Below are 27,406 nucleotides of genomic sequence, written 5' to 3' on the forward strand. Positions count from 1 at the left end.
CAACCAAAATACTAAGTCATTTAAGTTACGGAAGCAAGTTATATAGCTAAAAACTAAAGTTTCCATAAACTTCCAAATGATCTATCAACTAAACAATGCGGAAAAAATACGCCTAGAACCTGAAAGTCAATGTATCAAAACATCTAACAAGATCCATAAGTCTAACAAGAAGGGTTACGACCCCAAACTAATGTACTAACAGCTAACTAGAAAGTCTTAGTCTGAAATGTGGACATAGACAGAAATAGAACTCATGGCATCTTGAAAGAACTGGCTCACCCTTGAATTCGAACAATGATCACTGATCTTTTAAGCGAGGTCTGTCAATAGCCGCTTGAAGATGCCCTATACTCAACAAAGAAAGAGCAAGTGCAGTATCAGTACACAACCACAGTGTACTGGTAGGATCACACAGCTATCCACTAAACAACAATATAATCACATGCATATATCTAACATATACAAGATTATCAACATTTACGAACAAGGTACAGTTTCACATTTCTTAAGATACACAAATATATCAAATCATTGGTCATCTCATGGAAATCAAACCCAAACTGTTAGCATATCGGAACGTGGTATCCAATCCAATTATTATGTCGGAATGTGGCAACCGATCCCATAATTATGTCGAAACGTGGCAACCGATCCAAATTAGTTTGTCGGAACGCAACACCCGATCCATTCAACAAGCCACAATCACAATCACAAAGTACATTCTCATAATCATACAATCAAATCATGATTCATGGCATTCATCATTCATATATCCTCATTTACAATTAATGTGATCAATAATACAACATTCGCATACATACATGTATCATAATGAAGCAAGAACAAACATACATCACACAATCATAAAATCACAACCATCACCTACCTCGAACAAAACTTGAATCCCCTAAGAAACTTGATTTTTCCCTTTCCAGATTCATTCCGCTTGTTCTTGGTCTAGAAACAATAATTATAACACGAGAATCAATAAACAATAACTAATTACCCAAATTACCAACAATCCTATCAACCCTAGATCAACCCTCATGATCCCAATATTCAAATTAGGACTGTTTCCACCATAAATTCCAGATCAAAACCCTCCCCCAGATATAATTACTCATTAGATTACGTTCTTCCCCAACCTCCACGGCCTCGTTGATTTCCTCATCATATGCCCAGGTTTTCCACAATTGTAACACACTTAGTAACTTAACCAAGTAAACCTCGTTGTTATTGGAGCAATCGTATCCTGACCTCTTCTTGATATACAAACAATCCATGAAATCGTAGTATAACTTCGAACCTCAAATGACATAACTTAATTTCATCATTCGCTAAACAACTCATACATGTTATGACAACAATATTAAATGCATTTTCCAAAGTAATGATGTTCATTATCTAACTGTCCCTTACCAAAACTTCTTGAATGCTATCACCTATAAACTTGAATCTGCAAATCTGACCTTAATCCCTTCACAAGCGACGATAATAGCTAGCAAGCCCCACGAAACTCTTAATTTCAGTCACTGAACTAAGTCGGACCCAATTCCTCACTGCTTCAATCTTTTGGGGATCTACCATTACCCCTTCCCTTGAACTACATGCCCCAAAAAGGCAACCGAAGTCAACTAAAAATCACACTTGGAAATTTCGCATACCCTTGTTATTTTTGTAATCACATGGGTGCTAGTTTTTCTATTTTTTTGATAACATTCGATTTATTACAAGGTTTTATAGTCTATCCTCGATTGTTGAACACTGATTGGATTGTAGGGGTTATTTCAGATTCGATTCGGGTTCTATAAGGAGACCTGGAAAAAACATAGGAGACATGGCTGAGGTTCTATCTCGCCCTGTCCCGCTCTGGTGGCCTCGCGCTAGCGGAAACAATCCCGCCCTAATGGCTCAGTCGGAAACAGTACCCATACCATAAGTTTTTATGGAGTTTTTCTTTTTTCTAAATCTCCCAATGGGTGTTAGCTTTACTGAGCAATTTAGGATAATCCTTTAAACTAGGATAATCATTGTCTACCCCGAGTCAATCCAATGATACACAATTCAACTCATTCTCATTAATTCAACACCAAAACCCACACATCCCCAAGATACACCCAGACACTCACGAGGTTATTACTCAAGCGCAAGACACATCCAGATCTTTCTTACGAATCACCTTGTACATTATCTAGACCCTTGCATCGAACTTAGTCGTGACCTTCTTTTCACAACAAGTTTCACGATACTCAACAGTTACAAATTGCATAGTTTCAATCAATTCAGCCAGCATATTGCACATATAAAAAATCAGACCCACACTTATTGTGCACATGATCATATCATCACGTACAAACAAATACAACTTCCACATTCACAGTTAATTCAAGCAATAAGGAACACGCATTCACAACATTCAAGTTACAACTCACAGACAAGCTAGATTTCTAAATTAGTTTGTTCCATAGATGACCATTACCGATTTCCCAGTACAAGAGCAAAATGTAAACTGATGCACCCTGCAACTGGTCAAAAGATCATTTATCCAAGGCAGTGGATACTTGTTCCGAATGGTGACCCTATTCAATTGTCGGTAGTCCTATACACATCCTCTCTTGCTAGTGATGGTGTTACCACTTTTGTTTCTCTAGTTCAGATCATAGAGTGAAGGAGGAAAGATACCAATGTGTATCACCAGATACCAATTGGATTCAAGTCATAGCACGAAGGAGTAAAAATAAGTGAGTTTTTCTTAAAGTCCTATAGCCTCTCGAAGAAAAGTACGGGCGCTTCGTACAGTTTCGCAAGACTTTACTAGACTCATTTTGGTACAATGAGATCAACGAACCTAGGGCTCTGATACCAACTTTTTCACGACCCAGACCATCGTGATTGATATCCACACTAACCCTCCGGTGGGAGAACCATTACTACAACCCAAACTAAGAACTCAACCAAAATACTAAGACATTTAAGTTACGGAAGCAAGTTATATAGCTAAAAACTGAATTTCCCATAAACTTCCAAATGATCTATCAACTAAATAATGCGGAAAAAATACGCCTAGAACCTGAAAGTCAATGTACCAAAACATCTAATAAGATTCATAAGTCTAACAAGAAGGGTTACGACCCCAAACTAATGCACTAACAGCTAACTAGAAAGTTTTAGTCTGAAATGTGGACATAGACATAAAGAGAACTCATGGCAGCCCGGAAGAACTGGCATCACTGATCCTCTAAGTGAGGTCTGTCAATAGCCGCTTGAAGATGTCATGTACTCAACAAAGAAAGGGCGAGTGCAGTATCAGTACACAACCATAATGTACTGGTAGGATTACACGACTATCCCACTAAGTGCAACATATATAAGCCATTACAACAATATAATCACATGCATATATCGAACATATACAAGATTATCAACATTTATGAACAAGGTACAGTTTCACATTTCTCAAGATACACAAATATATCAAATCATTAGTCCTCTCATGGAACCCAAACCCAAACTGTTAGCATATTGGAACGTGATACTCGATCCAATGATTATGTTGGAATGTGGCAACCGATCCCATAATTATACTGAAATGTGACAATTGATCTAAGTTAGTGTGTCGAAACGCAACACCCGATCCATTCAACAAGGCACAATCACAATCTCAAAGTACATTCTCATAATCATACAATCAAGTCATGATTCATGACATTTATCATTCATATATCTTCATTTACAATTAATGTGATCAATAATGCAACATTCACATACATACATGTATCATAATGAATCAAAAATAAACATACATCACACAATCATAGAATCACAACCATCACCTACCTCGAACAAAGCTTGAATTCCTTGAGAAACTTGATTCTTCCCTTTTCAGATTCGTTCAACTTGTTTTTGGTCTACAAAAAATAATTATAATACGAGAATCAATAAACGATAACTAATTACCCGAATTACCAACAATCTTATCAACTTTAGATCAACCCCATGATCCCAATATCCAAATTAGGTTTGTTTTCACCATAAATTCCATATAAAAACCCTTCCCCATCGATAATTACCCATTAGATTACAAACTACTGATCGAAAAATGTATTCGGGGAGTTAAAACCTTACATTTAGCCTCAAGAATGGTGGAAAACTGTTAAGAAGACTCCTGGGTTCATTCCTTAGCTCTCAAGTTTGAAAATTTGTAAAATAAAATATTTTTGGGGTTTATTTTCGACTTTAAGTCGCATCTGTTCAGCTACAGTGACCTCACCCCGCGACAGTTATAACACCCCTCAAAATGAAGCAGGATAAAGTAAAGCCTCACATGGGTCCTATGCATTAATAACTTGTTAAAATAATGAGGAATAGCCTTTTTAGTCAGTTTTAAAGAGTTTAGAAGTCAAACGTCAAGGGACGACCAAGATGTTCGAATACTAGTCTTTTACGTGTTGGTGTGTTCTAGTATGTTGTTTATGTTTATATGTGTTGTATGGAGTCTAAAATAAGTGGAGGTGACCCTAGCGTCTTAATAAATGTTTTTAGGGTTAAAACGTTCGGGTACGACTCCTCGAAACCACCCTTAGGGTCCCCGAGAAGGACCCCAACCCTTGGCCAAGCAAGCTGCCAAGGCAGTTTGAAGTTGTTCTAGGAGGGAGTGGCTCTGCGTCGCGGACCTGCTCCACTAATGGCCAAAAAGTGGCTCTGCGTCGTGGAGACACCGCGGACTTTACTGTCTCGAATTTAATTTCTAGAAAACTTGTGGGAACACCTCCGCGTTGCGAACTTGTTTCCCAACGAAATCTGTGAAAATAAAACTGAAGTTGGACTTGTTTAAAAACGTCCAACTAAGTGAGGGGTAGTTTGGGTTATTATTATTTTAAGTGTTTTTAAGTATTTTAAAGATATTAAAACATTAAAGAGATGTTTTTGAATTCATTCTTCCAAAATCAAAACCCCAAAGTTCTTTCTCTCTATAAAGTTCTCTCAAGTTCAAGGAAGAAGAAGAAGGCGGAGAGCTAGGGTTTCAATTGAGGGTTCCCTTCCACCAAATTTCGTTGAGATTTCATCAATTGAGGTATGATGACTCTTCATCTAGGACTCATATTCATCCTAAAGTCAATCTCAAAGGATTTTACCATGTTTTCAAAAAGTGACTAAAAGCTTGTTTTTGAATTCTATCAAGGGTTCTTGCATGAAAATGATTTGAAACGTTTTGGTATGGATTAATTGATGTTGGTTTGTGGTTTTTGAATGAAATACTCCATGAACCCTTGTCTTCTACAAAACCCTAAAATTTTCTATGAAGTGGGTCTATTTCTATATATTCAAAGTTGATGGAATTATGTGTAAAGTGAATGGTATTGATATCTCTTGTGTTGTTTAATGTTTATTTATGATTAATTGTTGATAATGGATGAATTAAGGGTGGTAAGTCTTATGGGTGAAGTATTGGTGATTTTGGCTATGGCTTTGGATTATGGTAAGAAGGCTTGAACTATTTTTATTAAATTGATTGTTGTTGGTAGGTTGGATACACCTTTGGTGGAAGTGTTATATCTTATTCTTGTGTGGTATTATTGTGAATTGTAGCCATGAAGGCATTGGTGAAGTTGTTGTATAATGTGGGAATATTGCATTATTGTGAATTGAGGCAACGAAGGGCATTATATGAGTGTTATTACATTGTTGTATTATTATACACATATGAGGCTATATGTAAAGTCTTATATGAAGATATATGTAAAGTTTGTGTGAAGCTATAATGTTAAGATATTCTAATGGTATTAATGTGATATTGTATAAAGTGTTATTATGCTAATGTGAAAACATGTTTCTCTTGAAATGGTGATATGTGGTGATGATGGACTATGATGAGTCTCTACAAGATGATGTTGTAGCTCAAATGCTAGACTTGAGTATCTTGTCTTGTGTCATGAAAACTTGATTATGTATATGAGTATATGAATGTTTGATTGGGCTATGACTTAGTAATGGAGCTCTTCTTATAAATGCTAAAAGAGGAATTCTAGGCCAAGACTTGAGTTGGTAAGACTTAAGTATAATGCCTTTTCATGAGTCTATCTTTCCTAAGTAAATGTATAACCTTGAAGGATGGGCCTTATGGTGATGTTCCCTTCTTGAGTGAAATGATAGACTTAGAGATGGATGGAACCGGAACGACATAAGAATCCTTATCTAAGAAAGTCATTGAGCTATCCTTATGAACCTAGATTGGCTATGACTAAGAAATGGGGCCTTTCTTGGGGAAGAGGTACTATGAGTTGGTTGAACTAGAAAAAGAACCCTCTCTAGTACATATGTGATTGAAGACCCTATGGAAACCAAGGCTAAGCACCGAGTGGATGTGGTTAGGATGGTGGCCTAGTTGAGTAGGAGATTAGGCACAATGAATATCCTTGGACATCTCTTAAACCATGTGACAACATGAGTTGCTTTTAGTTCTACCCTTGGCAAGTAGAACAACCTCCACGAAGTAGGATAGACTCTGGATTCCATACCTTGCTAGTATGGTCTATGTCGGTTAAGGCTTATTTTCATCATATGGGATGTGCACTCTAGTATTAGATAGGTTCTACAACATGTAGGTAGTAGAATGAGATGTTATCTACACATAGCACTAGTAGGCTTAGAAGATACTAAAGTGAGTTCCCTAAGCCTTAGGGCTATTATGTGATTGTCCCCTACATGCTTGTGTGTCTCCTAAATGGTTTTATAAAGAATGTGGACTTAGTATGTTATAATGTAATAATACCCTTGTCTATGGTAACTCTCAGGAACACTTAGGTGTATATGAAGAAATTATATGGGTGGTCACTTCATTATTCACTTAAGTGTGGCTTTGGGGTGACTTGAGATAGAGGCTTAAATGGTAACGAAGGACTTACTTTGCTATCTTGTTTAAGTATGGTACACTTGTGTTAAATGAGTTGTAAATGATGAGAATATGGTCTTAATTGTGAATGGTGACTTGAAATGTGGGTTTATGCTTGTGGTTGTAAAGGTTTGTTAAAGATCTTAAAAGCATACATTCCTCGTAAATGTCTGTTGTGCATGTTTTCTTGCATGGTCATCATACTTAGTACTTATTGTACTAATTCCATATTTCTCTATTGTTACAAGTGTAGGTGGTGGAAAGTGAAAAGATCTTTTGAGGAAGTTTGGGATATTGACTCTTCTTAAGAAGCTTGGTATGTCCTCATATATTCGAGGACATAGTTGTTACCTTTCTAGTATTTCCACTTAGACATTGTATAAGACTTATATATTGTTGTAAAGGGTTGTGCCCCTAAGATGTTCTATTCGTGTCTAAGATGGTACATAAGACTTAGAAATTCTACTTCGTTACATTTGAAAGATTTTATGAGTATTATGAATTTGTTTTAAAAAAATGTTTAAATTCCTTACGGTTTTTATTACCGAATGCGATGAATGAATGATAAGAGGCTTGTATTAGACCTCCGAGAGGTCGAGTATGCATGCTACAACTTGGGGGTGCTCCCGGGTCGTTACAATAGCAGCCCCGCCATAGCGGCAGAAAATACCGCTATAGCGGCTTGCACGGAACAGTGAACAAAATTAATAATTCCAATACCCCCATTTCACAACACACCTTCAACCAACGACACTCAGAAACTACCCGTTCACGCCAAGATCAGTTTCGGGTGTTCTACTCACCCGAATTCAATTTTGTAAAGTCGTACGGGTTCCTTAACATCTTAGCTATCTACTTATGTAATTAAAATCATAATTCAATCGGCTAATTGCTACCATATTTCCCTAGACTTTAATGACTCCGATTTTGTCCAAATCTGGACTAGGTTGGGAAATTCTAAGTTATTACGAAAAAGTTTTCTGGCCCAAAAATTTCCCCCGTTGGCTTTTCTATAATGACAGGAACAGGTCGTTACATTGTTACATCAAAAACTATGGATTTTTTTTTATAAAAGAAGTAAATCCAATAAGGTAAAGAAATTGCTAGTATTGTTAGGGTACAAAAGATGGCCCTTTACCATGTGAGATAAGTGACTTATAACTAGACTTTTGACCAACCAGAATAGGGTGAACTTGCACCATATTATAAATAAAAATAAAATAAATAAAACAAAAAGGTTCAAAAATGTGAAATTATATCTTTGTCAAGAAAATGATGTCTTGATAGCTACACAAAATAAAGGAAGAAATTAATTAGCTTTTACTTAGTTTCTATCCAATCTTTTCTCTTTAAAGAACTATATTCTTACTTTCTCCCGTTTCAATTTATTTATCTTACTCTCCTTTTTAGTTCTTTTGTAAAAAAATATCTCTATCCTTTTTGGGAAACTCTTCAATTTTAATCGTGCACATGACAAGTTCAAGACCACAAAATTAATAAAAAAAATGATACATTCAATATATTTTTAATTTAAGATTATAATTTTTTTTTTTTTAACTTTCTTAACATCCACACTAAGGCAAACCATACATAATTGGTAAGTGAAAGTGTAGTTTCTTGAGCAGAATGTTCTATCAAATACACTTATTATACACTTGGTATATATACACATGTTATACATAAGGGTGCGTTTGGTATGCAGGAAAATATCTGTCAAAATATTTTTTTTGTGTTTGGCTAGTTAAAATGTTTTCCAGACTTCCTTTAGGAAAACAAGTTTCTTAAAAATCTGGAATACGACTTTCCTAATGTAAGTAAGACGAACAAGTTTCATAAGTGACATGCTAAGAGGCTCCGTGGATGGGTTTATGACTTACAAGTGAAAAATTATAAGTAAGATTTCTAACTAATGACTTTTGTTTTTTTTTTTAATAATTATTTTGGCTTAAAAACAAGTGCTTAAAATACTTTTTATTTTAACCAAACACTAAAAAACTGTATTAAAATTATTTTGACTTAAAAACACTTAAATAAGTCAATTCAAATAAGCTTTAAGTTTGTTGTCTCCTCCCCCGCCACCCCTTAACCACCCTATCCGCTCCACCGTGACCCCACTTCCCCATCCTACCCAGCCTTATAGTGTTTTCCCTTGATTACGTTTAAATATTTTTTAGACTAGTTTTTCTAAATATCATAAAATAAGTAAAAACCAAACATTTTTAGAAAAATATTTCTTACCTACCAAACACACCCTAGGCATACACTTGGGCCGGTTACAAAGAGATCCAACAAGGCGGACGTAGACATTATTAGCCATCAGTTTATTTGTATATTTCTTTTTTTATTTTTGATTCAATGTCAGATATTTATTTTGAGGTTCAATTATTTAAAACTCAATATTATGCCAGATATGTTTAGAGGGGGGGTGGGGGGGGATACTCCCTACTCAAAGAAAATTTCATTGACAAAATTCGAATTGAAATTAATTTTAATCAATTAGAATGATTGTTGGTGATTAAATTCTATAAAAGGGAAAATTGATGCCAACTAATACTTTCCTCATTGAATTAAAAGTCTAGGAATGTAGTAAGAAATAAAATAGCCCTGCAAGATAAAAGTTTCATTGATTATTAAAAATATGACCACACTTTTGAATGAACATAATTCTTAGTATAATTAAAACCTCATTAATTACGATTATTTAATGTGATGGTGAGTGGGAAAAAAAACCTTTTACAACCTCATATACATTATAGTAAAAGTTTATCACTTATCTTATTTAATGATGTAAAAAAATATCATGTTAATCATGGTTTATGTAGCAATCAAATTAGAGTAAATTTGAGTCGGCATGAAATTGTCTTTATTAGAGAATCTTTTATTTTCAACATGAAATTTCTAAATACAGATTTATATTTAATTAGACGTCGAATGAATTTTTTTTAATTTGAATTGATATGGCAAGAAAGCAATTGGCTAACATTTTCGAACTACAACTTAATTAGAGCTTAGTATTTCACTCCATTAAAGATAAATTTCATTTCACAACAAAGTTTCTCCAACTTTAAAAGGAGAAATTATTAAAAATAATAATAATTTATCTTTATATGCTCTTCATTAGTTTTTACATGTTTATATAACTCTTTGGTTTAGTTAAAGAACTAATAGTTATAATTTTGGGGCCTTAGTTATTTTATCTGGATTCTAAATTATGGTTCTGATGATTTCTGACTAAGAATATTAAACATTTAATTAATTGATTTGCTTATTTGTGAATATTCATAAATTTATCATAATCATCAATGGTTCGACTATTTAAAAACTATGGTCAAGAAATTAAAGTCATTTTAACCTCTCTTTTTACATGAAGAAATGTACTTGAATTATTGCACTGTAATAAACAGGAGAAAAAAAAACTAAGTTGGTTAAGATGTAAAATCAAAATTCAGAAAAAGAAAAACAAAACATTATGGGTCCTAAGTTGTGAAAGTTGAAAAGATAGGTCTATGTCTACCATAATTCTCCATATTCATTATAAATATTCCCCAATCTTTTTTGCAATTAAGAGTAGACAATTTTTATTTTATTTTATTTATTAAAAAAAGTTGTATATATTGATGTGGAAATGCATTATTAAAATGTGGAAGAAACTATACCACATAGTTCAATTCGCAATATTACATTGCATCTACATATATAGTCAAATCTTAGAACAGTGTTTGAAAATCTAATATACATTATTATATAAAACTGAGAAATTATTTTAAAAACACGATAAACAATATTATACATTTGATACACAACATTATACAAAGTACAATTCGTAAAACATGAGTTCAAAATGTCACTAAGTATTCGATAAATAGTTAGTTTTATTGATGACTAATAATACTGTGAGAAAAATTGTCTAACATTATTCAAAAATAATTTTATTTATATTTTAAATATTCTAAGTTGCACGATAGTTAATAAGCGTGAAATTTGATAATTGGTTAGAACCATGCAATTATGCAGTTGATGAGTCTAGTGTGGCGGTAAGTGTTAGTTGCAATTATGCGACGCCAATCGAAGCCAACAAGGACGGCGATCACGAAGAAGGATTGATAAGCTTATGTAGAAGCAAAGTTTCTGATGAGGTGTACATGATATCTTAGATTAAGATCACATATCGGAAGATCAGGAAAAAGTAAAAAAAATTATAAGGTCATTGGACATAAGTCCATGTGATACACAAGGTCATATAGGCCAAACGATAATACGTGCAATGGACTTAGACTTAAATTGTGTCAAAAGCGTAGATATTGATTCGATCGAACCTTATAGGAATGACAAGAGTCTATCCTTTCGACAACTCGATTGACAAACTTTATACATGATAACATCAAGAGTAAAGTTTTATATTTTAAAAAATAAAATTTTAAAAAGTAAAAATAAAGCATTTTAAAAGTAAATATTAAAAAAACATAGCATGTTGATGATCTAGGTTGGTCTTTTCTTCTTTTGCTTTGTGGTTTGGTGGATTGAGACGTTATCCCAACTTTCATGTGAAAAAAATAAAATAATTTTTGTTTTCTTTTTTTCCCTTTTTCTCCTAAAAAAGGGAATAAAGTTAAATTCTTTTGGTTATATTCCTCTAAAGAATAATTACGTAATTGAAAATATCTAATCTAAGTAAATCTTGTCACCAAAAAAGGAAAAAAAAACCTAAATAGCTGTCCATCCAATTAATTAAATTAAAAATATATTGTGAATGTATTATGTATATTTCATGTATAATATGTCTGTGGTCGTGTATAATTAACATATACCGATTAGCTATTATTTAATTTTTTTATGTTATATGGATATAACTACACAATAAATAGCAAAGTTAATTATATACAAATAATCAAAAAAATATTAATATTAAATAGGAAAGTTATTATTACACACCTAATTGATTATGTCTAGGCATGTTTTATGTGATTGGTTCTCCATGTTTACCCTCATTAATACTTTCTCTTTCATCAATCTTCCTATATCACAAAATTTTTGTATTTTTCTCCCAAATTTCTTCCAATTTAAGATATTTTTGATGATTCTAGGAGCAATTTTTGTAATTTGAATTCATCAGATATCGCTTAATTGATTTTCTCCTCGTTTTTATGAAGATCATCTTTGTAAACATATATATTGCATCTATTTTTATAGGCTTTCGATTGAAGAATTATTTGTTTCTACATTACAATGGCTATAGTAATTAAAAAAAAAGTAGTACAAGAAGAACACGAGCAAAAAGAGATTGAGGTTTGTGTGATTGTCAAATTTGTATATAGTAGAATAGTTATATACATAGATACTTGTATTCTAATATTAACACAAGTTGAAATGGTGATTTGTGAATACAAGTATTATTTGGATACATAAGTAATCTATCGAATTTGAAAGGTTAATTAGGCAATACAAGTATAATTGGATACATTAATACTATTTTTTTATAAACAAATACATGATTCAACACCAAGCCTCAAGTATTATAAGAAAAACTTGACCAAAAAGAGATTGACGTTTGTTGGTTTTTTTCATTTTTTATACAGCCGAATACTTGCACACTTTTGCTACCTACACATTCTATTATTTTCCATTTTTTTTATTTCTGTATTGTCAAATATATCCATCTTTTGTTTAACAACAATGTATTCATATGTATACTATATTGGTGTATTCATTTTTTGTTTGACAACAATGTATTCATTTTTCAAATTATCGTGTTCATATGCTAATTAATTGTTATACTTTATCTTGTGTAATACATTAAGTTTTTACAAATACTTGTATCCTTGATATATTAATACTTTAAATTTTATAAATAAAGATACTAATTTGAATTTGTACAATTAATAAGGTTTTCTTATCTAGTTCATTGGAATTAAAACTGTATCAATGTATAAATAGAAAAATAAAAAAACATATACAATAATATAGCTAGAAAAAGAGTTAAATTGTAGTCATTTTTTATAAATACCATACTTATAGCTATTGAACTTTTAATAGCCCTATAAATATAGTCATTTTTGTAAGTTGCTCCAAAATTAAACAGTAAATTTGTTTGACTGTTTGTGTGAAAATCCCCAACGAAAAAAAAAGGTCCAAACCAGAACATCAAATGAAGTCTATATTTTTCATGGGCCATGTAAATTCTGCTCAATTCTTATACTGGCCCAATAATGGCCCATTGTTGGAAGGTTTAAGAAATTGTTTTTGAATTTGGAATATAAAATTTTGAGTTTGAAATCAAGTGGTTGTTGTTGGAAAAGCTTGTATACATTGATAGGGACAAAAAATTGTAGATGAAACTCCAAAAAAAAAAAAATCTCTTTAGATTTCGAACTTTGAACGTTAAAGCTTGGCCTTGTCAAGACCTACATGTCAAGATCATTGGTTGTCCGCACCCTTATACACGGATAACTTTAAGTGGCCATCGATGAGACGATGACTTAAGCCTAAAGTTTAAGACATGACAAATAGATAAATTCCTTTAGAGAGTGATTGGGAAAATGTCCTTCATTGTTGAATAAAGGATAGGCAATTTTTGCAGAAGAGTTATTTTCATGAATAAAGTAGACAACAACTCAATTTTTTTTTCCTTTTCTCAGTAATTTTTCAGTTTTTGTTCCCCCAACATTTTCAATGCACTCTGACTATATAACAACTCCAAAATTTTGTCACTTACAACAACAATAATTACTCCTTCATGCTCCCTTAGGATGTGTAAATGTCTAAATTCAATTTGAATTTAAGTTATATATATCGACTGAGATCGTTTGATATGTGAGATTGTGATAATAATTTCAAAATAAAATTTGAAGTTAAGTTTATTCAATGTTTAATTTGAGGTATTACTAATTTTGGAGTTATTAATTCCACTATTTGTAATAAAATACGAGATAAAATAATCTCATGAAATATACCAATCCGTGGGACATATGTGTACATCCCATGCTGCGTACCAAACGAATTGATTGTACATGTATTGTATACATAATCTATATTTAAAATGATTATTTTATCGATGTAGTTTAATATGTTATGGTGAACCAGAGTTATCTATATAACATTATAAATTATTTTGAGATTGCTAATTTTGGATCTGGCTCCCCTCCATTACCCCTTCCCTCCATTTCGTTAAGTGCACGTCTAGATTAGAGACATGTGTCATATTTAAAGTTTAAAGGTCAAGATTATATCATATGAATAAATATCATAATCATAGTTAAGACAACTAATTTTAGAAAACTACTCTCCAAATTTGATAAGAATTACAATATATTTCATACAAAATTTGATATTTATTAATATCTTTAATTTCATCTTATATTTTTAATTTACAATTTAATAGTTAAATAAAAAATATAATATAAAATTAATGATTATAACTCAAAAATCACTCAACTATTAATATTTTACTTAGAAAGTCATTCAACTATTGATATTTCACTTAAAAAGTCACCCAATCAATTTAAATGTTTTTTGTTGAAATCTAATTTTCTTTAAACTATTTTTATTATAAGAAATAAGAAGATATCTATTTTATTTATCTTAGTAATCCACTCCAATTATTTAATTATATATTTTTTTTAAAAACGTACTGTAGCAATAGACAAAAAAATCATTTTCCGTTATAGCAATTGTTTAGAAGAATTAAATACGCTAAAAATGATCCAAAAAAAGGAGAACATTGGAATTGATTAGAAGTAATTAAGATATAATCAAAAGAACGCACAATAGCAATCTTTTATCATTTAAAAATAATTGGTTTAAAACTAAGAATTTACAATTTAATATTTAATATTTAAATACAAAAATATAATATGAAATTAATGATATTAATAAATATCAAATTTTGTATAGAATATATTGTAATTCTTGCCAAATTTGAAGAGTAGTTTTCTAAAATTAGTTGACTTAATTATGGTTAAGATATTTGTTAATATAATATAATCTTGACCTTTAAAGTTTAAATATGACACATGTCTCTAATCTAGACGTGCACTTGACGAAATGGAAGGAAGAGGTAATGGAGGAGAGCCGAATCCGTTAATTTTATATTAGATGTTCAACCAAAACATGGGATAAATTCATCTCGTATTTTATGCCAAAACTATTATCCAATCCCACAAATTTGATATTGTTTGGTTAAAAACCATTTTATCCTAGGATTAAAACCATAATTATAATATTGGGATTATAACCAGAAAATATATCTCACATTCTATATGGAATAGATAATTTCATAATTATGGTATAAAATTTATCCTAATATCCTCAATTAAATATGGAATAAATTTAATCCTAAATTTTATATCGAAATAATTCATTTAATCCCATTTTATATCTAGTGTATAGAAACTAAACATAATTCTTGGATTTGGCATGAAGCAACATAGAAAGACTCATTTTATTCATTGGCCCAATATTTAAGCCCAAAAGAACAACATTTGATCCAAGAAGCACTTTACATTTGTTTGAAGAATTAATTTCACAAATGACTTTCATAATGCGTGGTCTTGAATTTTTCGACTCCGATTAACAATTTTTTTTTTGAAAAATAGCTTCCACATCGGGCATAAGTTGTTGACATAACTTTGATTTTCTTACGAGAAAGAAGTTCGGAATATTTTAAGACAATGAACCTGTTCAATTGACTACAAATTCTACCTTAATAGGCAATTGACCAAAATATATATGTCAAATTCTATCTTATAGAAAAACCTAAAATTTGTAAGTAAAAGTTAGTTCTACCTTCTGACAAATTACATGTCAATAAATTTCATATAAATTGTGCATTTGTGCTAAACTATTTGGTTCGAGCAGGTCTACTCCACGTGCAACCTTGGAACAAACCTCAAAAACAACAATATACGTTTCAGTAAAATCCTATAAGTGAGGTCTGAATAGGGTAAGATATACTAAATTCTTACCTTTACCTATAAGGAATGAAGAGGTTATTTTCGATGGATCCTCGGTTTGATAGATAAGAAAAGAGCATAGTAGCGAGAAAATAAGACAGTAAGATACAAAACAAGTGAAGCAACATGTAGTAATACACGCATATAGAAGAAAAGGAACAACACGTACGAAATGATACTACTAATAAGGATAAGCGTAGAGGAGGCTATCCACAGAGTACGACGACACTCGACTATTCACTAACTTTCTAGCCTAAAATCATCGACCTCTACCCCTTCTTATTTAGGGTCTTGTCCTCATAAGCTGGAGTTATATGTCATGTTATTACTAATCACCTCCCCCAATAATTCTTTTTCGGCCCAACATCTACCTCTCCTAACTCCTCTTACAACCAATCTCTCACTCCTTTTCTTCAGATATATATCAGTATCATCTTTGTCTTGCTTCCCTCATCTGATTGTAGTCACAGCCTCACAGGAAGGCCTAGCTCCACCCTTGCCCCGTGGCAAACATAATGGTGGGTCAAACCTCAACTGAGTTTAAACAAATCTTACATCATGCAAAATCAGAAGCCTTCGATCTGATCCAAAACGGACAATATCATATATGATCTGAACTTTTACATATGTTGCTATCTCAGTCAATTCAATTGAACATTTACATTGACTATGTGCCTTGAAAGAAAATGACATACATGTACCTTAAGGCAAAAGTATTAGGACTACACTGTAGAAGTCATATTATAAGTTCAAATTTAGACCTAACTTTTACTGGACAAATTAACATACATAGTATCTGTATTCTATAACAAGACAGCTCATAATTAATACGTCAATATTTTCAAGATAACAAAGACTTTTTTTTATAGTTTGATGTTGCTTATAATCTCATTTTCCCTCCTTTATCATTATGAAATTATTCGTACACAAATAAATTACTTTGTGACGTATAAAAAGACTTTTTTTTGGTATGTTTGACTAAATTTGGATTCACGCACTATGGTGCACATTTCTGAAGATGGTGCGTACTCAACAAAGAAAAACCATTCACAGAAACCTGAATATGAAACCTTTAATTAAGAATGGAGAAATCTCAAACTATCCAACCACGACTCGTATTAATGTATCATCAACAATTCTAACGTGAATTAATTAGACTAAGAATTTTGTTGCATTGACCCTAAATCCTAATTAAAGATAAAGTCTTAAACCATCAGCTAGCTCAAAATAGATATTCCGCCCTTTGTTTTTGTAAATTGAAACTTGTGACATGGGAAAAGTTAGGTTATCGTTCGGGGTTACGGTGAGATAGATAAGATTCTTTTATTTTTAACTAAAATAATTTATATTTGAACCTTATGAATAGGAAAAGATCTTGATTATAGAGCACTTTCTTATTTAATAGGTCATGTGTTGTGTAGATCAGATTAGTTGTGGCTTCAAAGCGTGTATTGAGTACCAAATGAAGAAAGAAAAAAAGTTTATGTTGTTAAATGATTTCAAGTGAATATACAATAAGAACATTATTTGTTGTTAAATATTCATAAATATTTAATGAAATTATTAATACTAATATATAATTGAGCAAAAGTTAATGAATTAATGTGAATCTGATGCTTTAAAGCTAAATTTGCCTCTAGAGTATATACTATACTCCCTCCGTTCGATTTTATATGTCATCCCTTTCTATAAATAGTTGGTTCATAATACTCCCTCTATTCTACTTGTCCACTTTTCCTTTTATAGTTGTCCCTAATTACCTGTCCATTTTGACAAATCAAGAAAGAACAATTTGTTTACCTATTATACCCTCAATTAAATGACTAATTACTTTGAAAAATGTAGGACTTTTCATCCACTTCATAATTAATAGGGGTAAAATGGTAAACTCACTATGTCATTAATTGTTTTCTTAATAGGTGTGTCAATTCAAAAGTGGACAAGTAATTAGGGACATGGAGTACNAATGAAGAAAGAAAAAAAGTTTATGTTGTTAAATGATTTCAAGTGAATATACAATAAGAACATTATTTGTTGTTAAATATTCATAAATATTTAATGAATTTATTAATACTAATATATAATTGAGCAAAAGTTAATGAATTAATGTGAATCTGATGCTTTAAAGCTAAATTTGCCTCTAGAGTATATACTATACTCCCTCCGTTTGATTTTATATGTCATCCATTTCTATAAATAGTTGGTTCATAATACTCTCTCTATCCTACTTGTCCACTTTCCTTTTATAATTGTCCCTAATTACTTGTCCATTTTGACAAATCAAGAAAGAACAATTTTTTTACTTATAATACCCTCAATTAAATGACTAATTACTTTGAAAAATGTAGAACTTTTCGTCAACTTCATAATTAATAGGGGTAAAATGGTAAACTCACTATGTCATTAATTGTTTTTTTAATAGGTGTGTCAATTCAAAAGTGGACAAGTAATTAGGGACAGAGGGAGTACTTGTCATTTCATAAAATTAATGCATAAATTACCATATTCTTCCTTTTTTACCCTTGTGAATTATTAGCCTTGAAAATATACATTTGACCAACCTAAAAAAGCTAAGTAAATGATTCATGTTCATTGGTTAAAGTAATTAATCAAAATAAATTAATTCATATTCATTGATTGAAAAGTTGAGTTTCAGAAATATTAAATAAGGGTAAAAGGGTAAAGTTACATAATTTTTTAATGCAAGTGTCAAAATAAAAATGTGACATATAAAATAAGACGAAGAAAATATGATGTATCTATCCTTAATCATAGACCTTGAGTTCATCAGAATAAATATCACTGAATAAAAAATAAACAAAAAGAAGGAAGGGGAGGTTAATGTACCTTCCCACAAAGGCCTAAACTTTCAACCCATGCTGTTGGGAAAAGAAAAAAAAAACATAGTGGAATTTAATGTCTCAACTTTTAGGTCTATGTAATGATGATTATTTAACTTAATGTATGTTGATAAGTTTTCATCCATTTTGTCATTTTTCATAAGTTATCAAAATTGAACTTGAAAAATAATAGTATTTCATAGTTTCACTTGTCAAAGTAATATTCTTCTTTTGGGTTTTATTTATCCCACGTTTGATATTTATTGACCTGATTTCGTTGAATCTATTAAAAGAGAAATTATTATTTACCAAGAGTTCTTCACTTTTAAAATTTGAGTTCAACGTCTAATTAAAAATACAGAAATCATATTCATCTCACTATCCTATCCGTGTGTTACTAATTCAACTTAATTAGATGGTCTCTCATATTATAAAATTAGAGTAGCACTACAAAAAATCCTATAAATACAAAAAAAGAAATATTTGATTTACAGTAAGCACCTTTTGACCTTTTTAACTTCACTAGAGAAGACATTCTTAGAAAAAACCTTTTCCCATAAAGATTAATTAAGTCACATAATATTTTTTTTATTAAAATAATTTATCTTTTTTTTATAGCTGGCAAGTTCAAATAAATTATTCTCCTTTTAATATTATCACATCCACACAAGAAAACAAAAAATGGTGAAGAAGTCAATGCATTCATCTCTCAAGAATCAAGATTTTCCAAAAGAAAAAAATTATCCTTATTTTAATTAGGATTTGAATTATATTATATACTATATATATAGAGATTTTTTTCCACTTTTCACTAAGAAATATCAGAATATAAAGGAATAAATCCTCGAAGAAATCAAGAGAATAGTATGATTTTCTGATGAACGGTTGTCGATGGACACTACTAATACTAATCAGTATATGATTATCTAATTAAGTGACCAAATTATATAAATAAATTAAATAGTCAGGACATAAAATTTAAAAATTATTTTAATTAATTAATGAACCTAAATTATTCAACTTTGTTCTAACTTATACAACAAAGACATCACAACTTTTTTGGACTTTCTTGGATGTTTCCCTATGAGGATTCTCTTTACATTTTGCCTGCAAAACATGACTTGATTTCTACTTTTTATAATTATGTCTTTTGTTCCCCACTAGTGGAATATTTATTTAATCACAAATAAATTATTCATCATTTATTACTAATTAATTAATATATTTAAATTTGCCCTTATCAATAGGAGTAATTAGTGATAGAAATATGATGTAGATTAGAGGTGGATTCAAAATTTAAAATTTTAAGTTAATGTGCAATATAATTTATTTTACAGTCAAATATTTATATTCTAAATAAAAGTTAAGAAAATTCTCGTAAACTCATCTGTTGTACTCTAAATTCGCCTGCGGTTTAGATGGTTATAAAATTTAGCAAAAATATTCTTTATCTCTATGAGGTTAGTTGAGGTAAGATTAAAATTTACATTTACGTTACTTTTTTCAGATCTTACTGATGAGATTATATTGAATTTCTTAGATGTTATTAGTTATATTTTAAAATTGATCGATGCAAATTGTGCTTATTTTTCTAATCAAATGTCTTAATCAGTAGGGTCTGACTAATTTAATTTGTAGGGAAAAAACTCGTGATGTAAATCACAACTTTCCTTATATAACTTTTGTTTTAAAATCCTCTAATAAAGAAAAAAATATATCTGCATTTATTGCTTAGATTATTATTTTTTCCAATTTAGCAGCCTTTAAATTCATTGATCAAGACAATTTTTTTTTAAAAAAAACTTTAGACCATAAAAATCCAAGATTATATATACTTGACCCAAAATCAGATTTTTCTTATAAAAAAAAAGGAGAAGGCGACAAAACATGACAACACAACAAGTTAATTACATTTATATATATATATATATAAATAAATGAGAAAAAACAAATAGGATATGAAATAAATTAAAATGTGCATGTTTCATCATTGAAGTTTGAAAACAGAATGGCTCCTCTAGTTTCCAAGAGACTAATAAGATATTTTTTTATGGAGAAAAATATAAGTTATATATATCGACAATAATAATATTATGAATTTTTTGTATTCAATATAGTTTAATCTATATAACATTTTATTTTAGGTTAGTAATTAATTTACTAAATAGAATTAATTGTTTGCAATAATTTTTGAGTGATCTAATTGTGAAAATGTTCTTTACATCATCGATATAAAACATAAATTCATATGTGAATAATTACTGCTAAAACATTAGTACTAACACACAACGATGAGTTAAATAGAACGGATAACAATTATACTATAACTACGATTCAAGTTTTAAGAGAGATATAAGTCTTGATACATAAACATATCTGATATCTATCTTGATGAAAAGTAATCATATAGATGATGAAATAGTCGATTTGCGATAAACTGGTTCGAACATTATCTTTATATATTTTTTTTAAATATGAAAAAAAGGAAAGTACTAACACATTAATTTCCCAAAAAGAAATGCACAATGGAAACTTTTTACTTTTTCCAGTTGTACTTTAAAAAATAAAAAAAAACTACTTTTTCCAAATTGAAAAATCTTCTTATATTTGTCCATCAATAGTACATCATGACTTTTTCTTCCGTCTTGATCTCATGATCAAGCAAAAAGCTATTGCTATTACAAGTAACATGATTAGTGCTAATTAGATCCTTAATCTCCTCCAAGCTACTATAATCCAATGGATTTTGTTGCTCATCAACATAACAACCACTACCATTATTTCCACTAATCAACTTTTCTCCTTCACTAATAACACCATTGTTATTATACATATAGCTATGAAAATTAAAATTCGAAATGTCATAACTCTCTTCAGAAGAGGTTGTAGGACCCGCGAAAGTACTAGCGCTAATGCCTGAGGTACAACTAGTCGATGCACCCGCGCTTAAGAAACTTGTACTTGATGGGATTGTACTAGGAATATTGGTTTCATAGCATGGGAAAGTTGTGTTGTTGGGATAATTTGATGAGATCAATAAAGATGAAGCTTGAAGAAGTGATATTTGTGAGGAATAATTATTGTAACAATTAGTGGGAATTTGGTGTTGATAATGATGATGATTAAGAGGCCTAATGATCTTGTGAGATGAAGAGACAAATCCCATTAATTTCTTCTTGAGCTTCGTGTTCCAATAGTTTTTGATATCATTATCTGTCCTGCCTGGTAATTGAGCTGCTATTATTGACCACCTGCATATGTTTTTTAGATATCAAGATTAGTTTAATTAATTTTCATAACTAAAAACATAAAATTTACTAGTACTAATTAGTTAGACTTTAATTCTTGAAAGTAATACTCATGCATGCAAAGTATATTTCTAGGATCATACTAGTTGTTAGAAGCAGAGACTAATTCAAGATTTGAATGTATCATTTCGAGTTTAATTTGAAATTTTAACACATCCCTTTTAGGTACTAAGCTAGAAGGAGGAAATTAAAGTGGTTCACTCGAACTATCTATAACTTGTTCTCAACATCTCCCTACTTAGAAGTTGATCCATGATTCAAAGTAAATGTGTTTGAATTTTAAAATTCTTAGCAGCGAACTCATCGTACTCTGAAATTATATGATCAAAATTTAATAATGATTGAAATTTTAGTAGAAAAAGTATGTATATACCTGCTTCCAATGTTAGCATAAAGGCTGCAAATGATTCTGTCTTCTTCGTCTGAAAACTCTCCGTGTTTAATATTTGGCCTAAGATAATTTAGCCATCTTAATCTGCAGCTTTTTCCACATCTTCTTAGCCCTAATCACAAACAAATAATTCAAAAAATCAGAATTAATTAACAAAAATTAAATTAAAAGAAACAAATCAAGTATGTGAGTAGTTATAGTTCTACTTACAAATTTAACAAAACTCAATACTTTCGATTTAAACATAAATAATTTATCCAAAATCTCAACTGTAAGTCCAATACAAAAGAGAGAACAAAAATGAAACATAACTAGAAAAAGACCAACAAATCTACAATTCTGCTTACGAATTCGACAAAATTCAATACTATTGATTCAAACAACTATGTTTATATAAAATTCAAAACACATAAACTCAAAATTCCGACTCTATCTATCAGATACTCAATTAAATAAAACATACCAGCTTTTTGTGGAAGAGCAATCCAATTTCCACCAGTGCCAAATTTGTCAATATATTCTTTTAATTTTGCATCTTCTTCAGGTGACCATGGCCCTTTCTTCACATTTGCTTTATCACAACATGGAGCTCTTCCCATTTTATTTTTTTTTTCTAGAGAAGAGATTTTGAAAAAATGGACTAAAAGGATTGGCTTATAAAAAGTGAATTTGGACACCAATATATATATATATTTATTGAGAGAGATATATATCATACACAAGTCAAAGAACACATTAATTTTTCAATTTTTGTAAAGTTGTCCTACACTAGCTGAGTGATTAGATAGACTAAATTTATTATATACAAAGGAGACACAAGTTTCCACTATAAAATATTTTAATATACTCGTGTCCTATCATAGTTGCCCATTATTGATTGGACATAGAAATTAAAAAAAATAAAGGATAGGATAATTTTACCAAATCACTTTTATTAAAATATAAGTCATCTAAATATTGAAAATGAATAGTATTAAATAGCAAGGGTAAAATAGACACAAAAAATAAATTATTCATTCGCTTGATTTTTATAAAGTGGACAAATAATGTTCAACACCCCAAAATAGTATAGTTGACAAGTAAAGATGGACAAAGGGAGCACTATACTTCCCCAACTCAATTTACTTGGTTGATTTTAATTTGATACAAAATTTAAAACAAGAAATAATATTTTTAAATCTTATGATCTTAAACTAAAGATATCTCTTAGTCTTGTGGTATGCATTAGAATTAAAAAAAAATTACCAAACAAAAGACATTCTTTTTTAAATGAACTAATAAAAAAAAAACAAATAATTGAAACTAAAGAAGTACTATTTAGTGGGATAGTTGTGATTAGTCCATTTTTAATGATCAAGCGATCTTAAGTTCGAGTTCCCTCGGAATAGAAAAAATAATGTTAGAATCACCACCTTCAAAATGAATTCTACCATACGAAATCGAATTTAATCAAACTCTTATATGGATATCAAATATTAAGCGGAAAATAATAATAGAAACTTAATTTACTTGGTCTTTGTTTTTTATTTTTTATTTTATGTTACAGTAAAAGGATCCAAAGTCTGCCTAAATAATGGCGTACAATTCAGCAATTGAATATGATTGGTCATAGCCATATATAGACTAATTATCAAATTTTGAACCACCAAACAAGTACTACAACAAAATTTCAAAACATAAGTAAGATTTTCGATTTTAATTTTATGAGTTTGAGTTTGAAATTTTATTTGATTTTTATTAAATAGAAATACATAACTTAATAAATTATATCGCATAAAATGGAACGTAGAGAATATTTGATTTACTTAATAGTTGTAATACATGTGGGTGAACTTGCTAATCCAAGATTTATGGCAGAACTTGAAATAGATTAGACAGACTATTTAAATAAATAACAATTTTTTATTAAATTAGCATCTTGTTTAAATAATAATAACTTATGTTTCTTAATTATAGATCTTCCTCAAAATCATGAAACAAAGACCTTACAACTAATTAATTTGTACTTTGATCCTATCTAATTAGGTTGTTTCATATTTGACTGACTATTAGATTGACTGTACAAATAATAATAGCATAGCATTGAAGATAAAAAGTAATTGAATTCTACTCATTTTATATTAACAATAATGTCACAGAATAATATTTGGTCATATTAATTGATTAAACTTTACCCACTATTTTTATATACATAACAATGAGGTCACAATTTTATCTACTATTATAGTAAAATTACCTTTATGAGTAGATTTTGTAGTTATAGTTTGTGAAGTTTAGTTATTTTACTACTATACTGTGTACAAATTCAATTACTTTAACATGATATAGTTGTTTTGCGACTTTACTATTATCATGGGAAAAATACAATTACTTGACCAAAAATATTTCTGTGACTTGATTGTTATAGTGAAGAAAATCCTATAAATATTACAATTATTTTTTATGTATGATCATTGGACTTTATTCACGCTATACTAACATTACAAAACTTTAATTATAACTATAAAGTTGCCTTGATGGATAACTTTTGTTGTTATAATGTGTGAAGTTCAATAAAAAATATGAGAAAGTAATTAATTTTGTGGCTTTACTATATTATAATATAATGAATAAATTATAGTAATGATTTTTTTGTTATAGTGAAAAGTTTTAATTACTTTTAACGTGGTAAAAAATATTTGTGTGATTATTCCTTGGTGTGGATAAAAATAGTAAAATTAAGATAGTCAAAGTATGCTAATAGGGTAGAAATTATTTTTAAAAATAAGTCAAGTACTACATATATTATTGGTTTAAATTTTCTTGTAGAGATAGTGATGTACAAAGATAGGCAGCCATGTGCTAATTAATTGTTCCTCTTATCTCAAATGTCATTTATGATGATGTTGAATTTATCTCCAATAGGTTACTNCCCCCCCCCCCCAAAACCAAAAAAATGTCAATTACCAAACAAAAAAAAAATGATGCAATTATTGTTAATTAGTGAATGATGAATTTTTCTACTTATTATTGATGATAAAAAAAAAATATCAAAATTGAACCAAGAAAAGGTTATAATGTTCCACAGTAAAGAGGAGGTTAAATTCCTATTTCATTTTTTTCCCAATTGTTGCAATTATTGTCAATTAATGTCACAAGAATCAGTCAAAATTGAACCAAGAAAAAGTCACAATGGTCCACATTAGAAGTTTAATTTTGTACCACAAATCATGTGAATATATAGTAGTAGGATATAGTACAAAAATCTAGTCACTTATATCATACTTGTGACTTGAAAAAACTTAAAAAATATTACTTATCTTCTAATGGTCTTTTTCCCTTCTTGTATAATCAATGTACTATAGGAAAAGAACTAATTACACGTCAATAGAAAAATGTACAAAATTTCCTCTTAAAAGATATATTATATAGCAAAATTGACACTAAGAAAAGTTAAAAGTTTTGCGAGTCTAAAAAGTCATCGTTTAGACAAAGTTATATGACTTTAAATATAAAACTCTTTGAGATTTGTAGTAGGGGTTATAATTATCATTTTTGGTCCCTCAATTAATGATAAATTTTATTTTTCGTCCTTGTAACATTTAATTAAATATTTTAATCTTTAATTAATTAAAATGTACAATTTTGATCAAATGTGCTAGCTACAATCAATGTACAATAATAAAATAATTGATCAAATGTCAACAAAATAATAAGCATTTTTCTAAGATATATATACTATTATATGCACAATTGATATGATAAAAATACAATAATTATTTTGCGAATCTGAAAAGTTTGTCATTTAGACAAAGTCATATCGACGCTAAATATGAAATTAACCATATGGGATTTGAATTAATGTCTCATAATTTTCCACCCTCTCCACTATAGTGTGTAATTATACAAACGTTGATGACTTTTCTTCCCTATAGTCAAAGACTTCAAATAAAAAGTAGAAAAAATACAAGTGAAAGTTTAAAAATTAATTTGATTAGTCTAATTTGAATATTTTATTAAAATGTGTTATCATGTAGCCATCAATCAATTTATAATATGTCATATAATATTATAAACTCTAAGGTTCTATAATACGTTCACTATAGTATAATTTCAATATCATTAGCTTTTTATGAACCATATTAGAATATGTTATATATATTGGATTCAAATCATTCAATTAAAACAATAATGACGTTATTATGTGATTAAATTACTAAGCAAAAAAAAGTAAAGTATATCATGTATTTATTAATTTGATACATTAAGCTATATTTCATATTATATTGACTTGGTAATTTTGTTTTGAGATATGCCTAAATTTAGATTAGATAAAAGATATTAATTGACTTAGAGGAGACTATTAAGGAGATGATTGTCATTATGGGACCATTAGATTTGAATTAGACACCAATTAAGATTAGATTAAAATAAAATAATGTCAATGACATTTTTATGAATGTGCAAAACCAATAAAATATGCATACTTGCCAGATTAAAAAAAGGAGGAGGGTATTATCACTTTTAGTCCTCAAATATCGACAAATTATAATTTTAATCATTTTAATTTCAGATTAAGCACATTCAACCTTCAATTATCATTCAGTGTTATTGGTGTATTATGTTAAATTTATACTTATTCTATATTTAGGGTGATATAGTGTAACGGCCTAACCTAGTAGTGATATTGTTCATTTTGAGTCTAGACCCCATAACTTTAAAACCCGTCATTAGTGTGTAAAATTTGCTTACTTATATATACTCAATCTAGTATCTCTCATGTGTTTTAAAGATATGAGACTACTTATCTTAAGCTAGGATATCGTATATAATTATAGAAAATATTATATATTTACTATTTAAAGAGATTAAAACCAACATTCATCAATAATCAAGGGACTATAGCTATAATTATCCCTAACAAAAATTAAAAATTGTTCAAGAGTAAGGACTTTTTCTATATTATAGTGTGGCCCAACTATAATATGTAGATCACAAATTTAGGGGAAAAATTATTATTTTTATTATTATTATTATTATTTTTGGTG

The 27,406-nt window shown here is 29.7% G+C and overlaps 3 protein-coding genes across 5 annotated transcripts in view; 1 reads left to right on the top strand and 2 right to left on the bottom strand.

The window, feature by feature from the left end:
• LOC125870200 (uncharacterized) overlaps nucleotides 1-27,406 on the top strand; it is a 390,460-nt gene that overhangs the window by 251,475 nt on the left and 111,579 nt on the right. The window lies entirely within an intron of this gene.
• Nucleotides 1-27,406, bottom strand: part of LOC125870188 (heavy metal-associated isoprenylated plant protein 3-like) — a 210,645-nt gene that overhangs the window by 64,871 nt on the left and 118,368 nt on the right. The window lies entirely within an intron of this gene.
• LOC125870189 (transcription factor RAX2) lies at nucleotides 21,245-23,130 on the bottom strand. The gene is made up of 3 exons (XM_049550546.1): nucleotides 22,843-23,130; nucleotides 22,362-22,491; nucleotides 21,245-21,931 (listed from the first exon to the last, which is right to left on the bottom strand). The coding sequence occupies exons 1-3, from the start codon at nucleotides 23,093-23,095 to the stop codon at nucleotides 21,295-21,297; spliced, it is 1,020 nt and encodes a 339-aa protein (XP_049406503.1). The 5' UTR covers nucleotides 23,096-23,130; the 3' UTR covers nucleotides 21,245-21,294.

Source organism: Solanum stenotomum, chromosome 7, assembly GCF_019186545.1.
Source record: "Solanum stenotomum isolate F172 chromosome 7, ASM1918654v1, whole genome shotgun sequence".
NCBI lineage: Eukaryota > Viridiplantae > Streptophyta > Magnoliopsida > Solanales > Solanaceae > Solanum > Solanum stenotomum.

What these genes read in the sequence shown, in the direction of transcription:
- LOC125870189 (XM_049550546.1), bottom strand. Translation starts at nt 23,095, where the DNA reads ATGATATATATCTCTCTCAATAAATATATATATATATTGGTGTCCAAA. An exon ending in TGCTCTTCCACAAAAAGCTG is followed by an intron (nt 22,492 to 22,842) that starts GTATGTTTTATT and finishes GTTTGTGATTAG; the next exon opens with GGCTAAGAAGATGTGGAAAA. An exon ending in TATGCTAACATTGGAAGCAG is followed by an intron (nt 21,932 to 22,361) that starts GTATATACATAC and finishes AAACATATGCAG; the next exon opens with GTGGTCAATAATAGCAGCTC.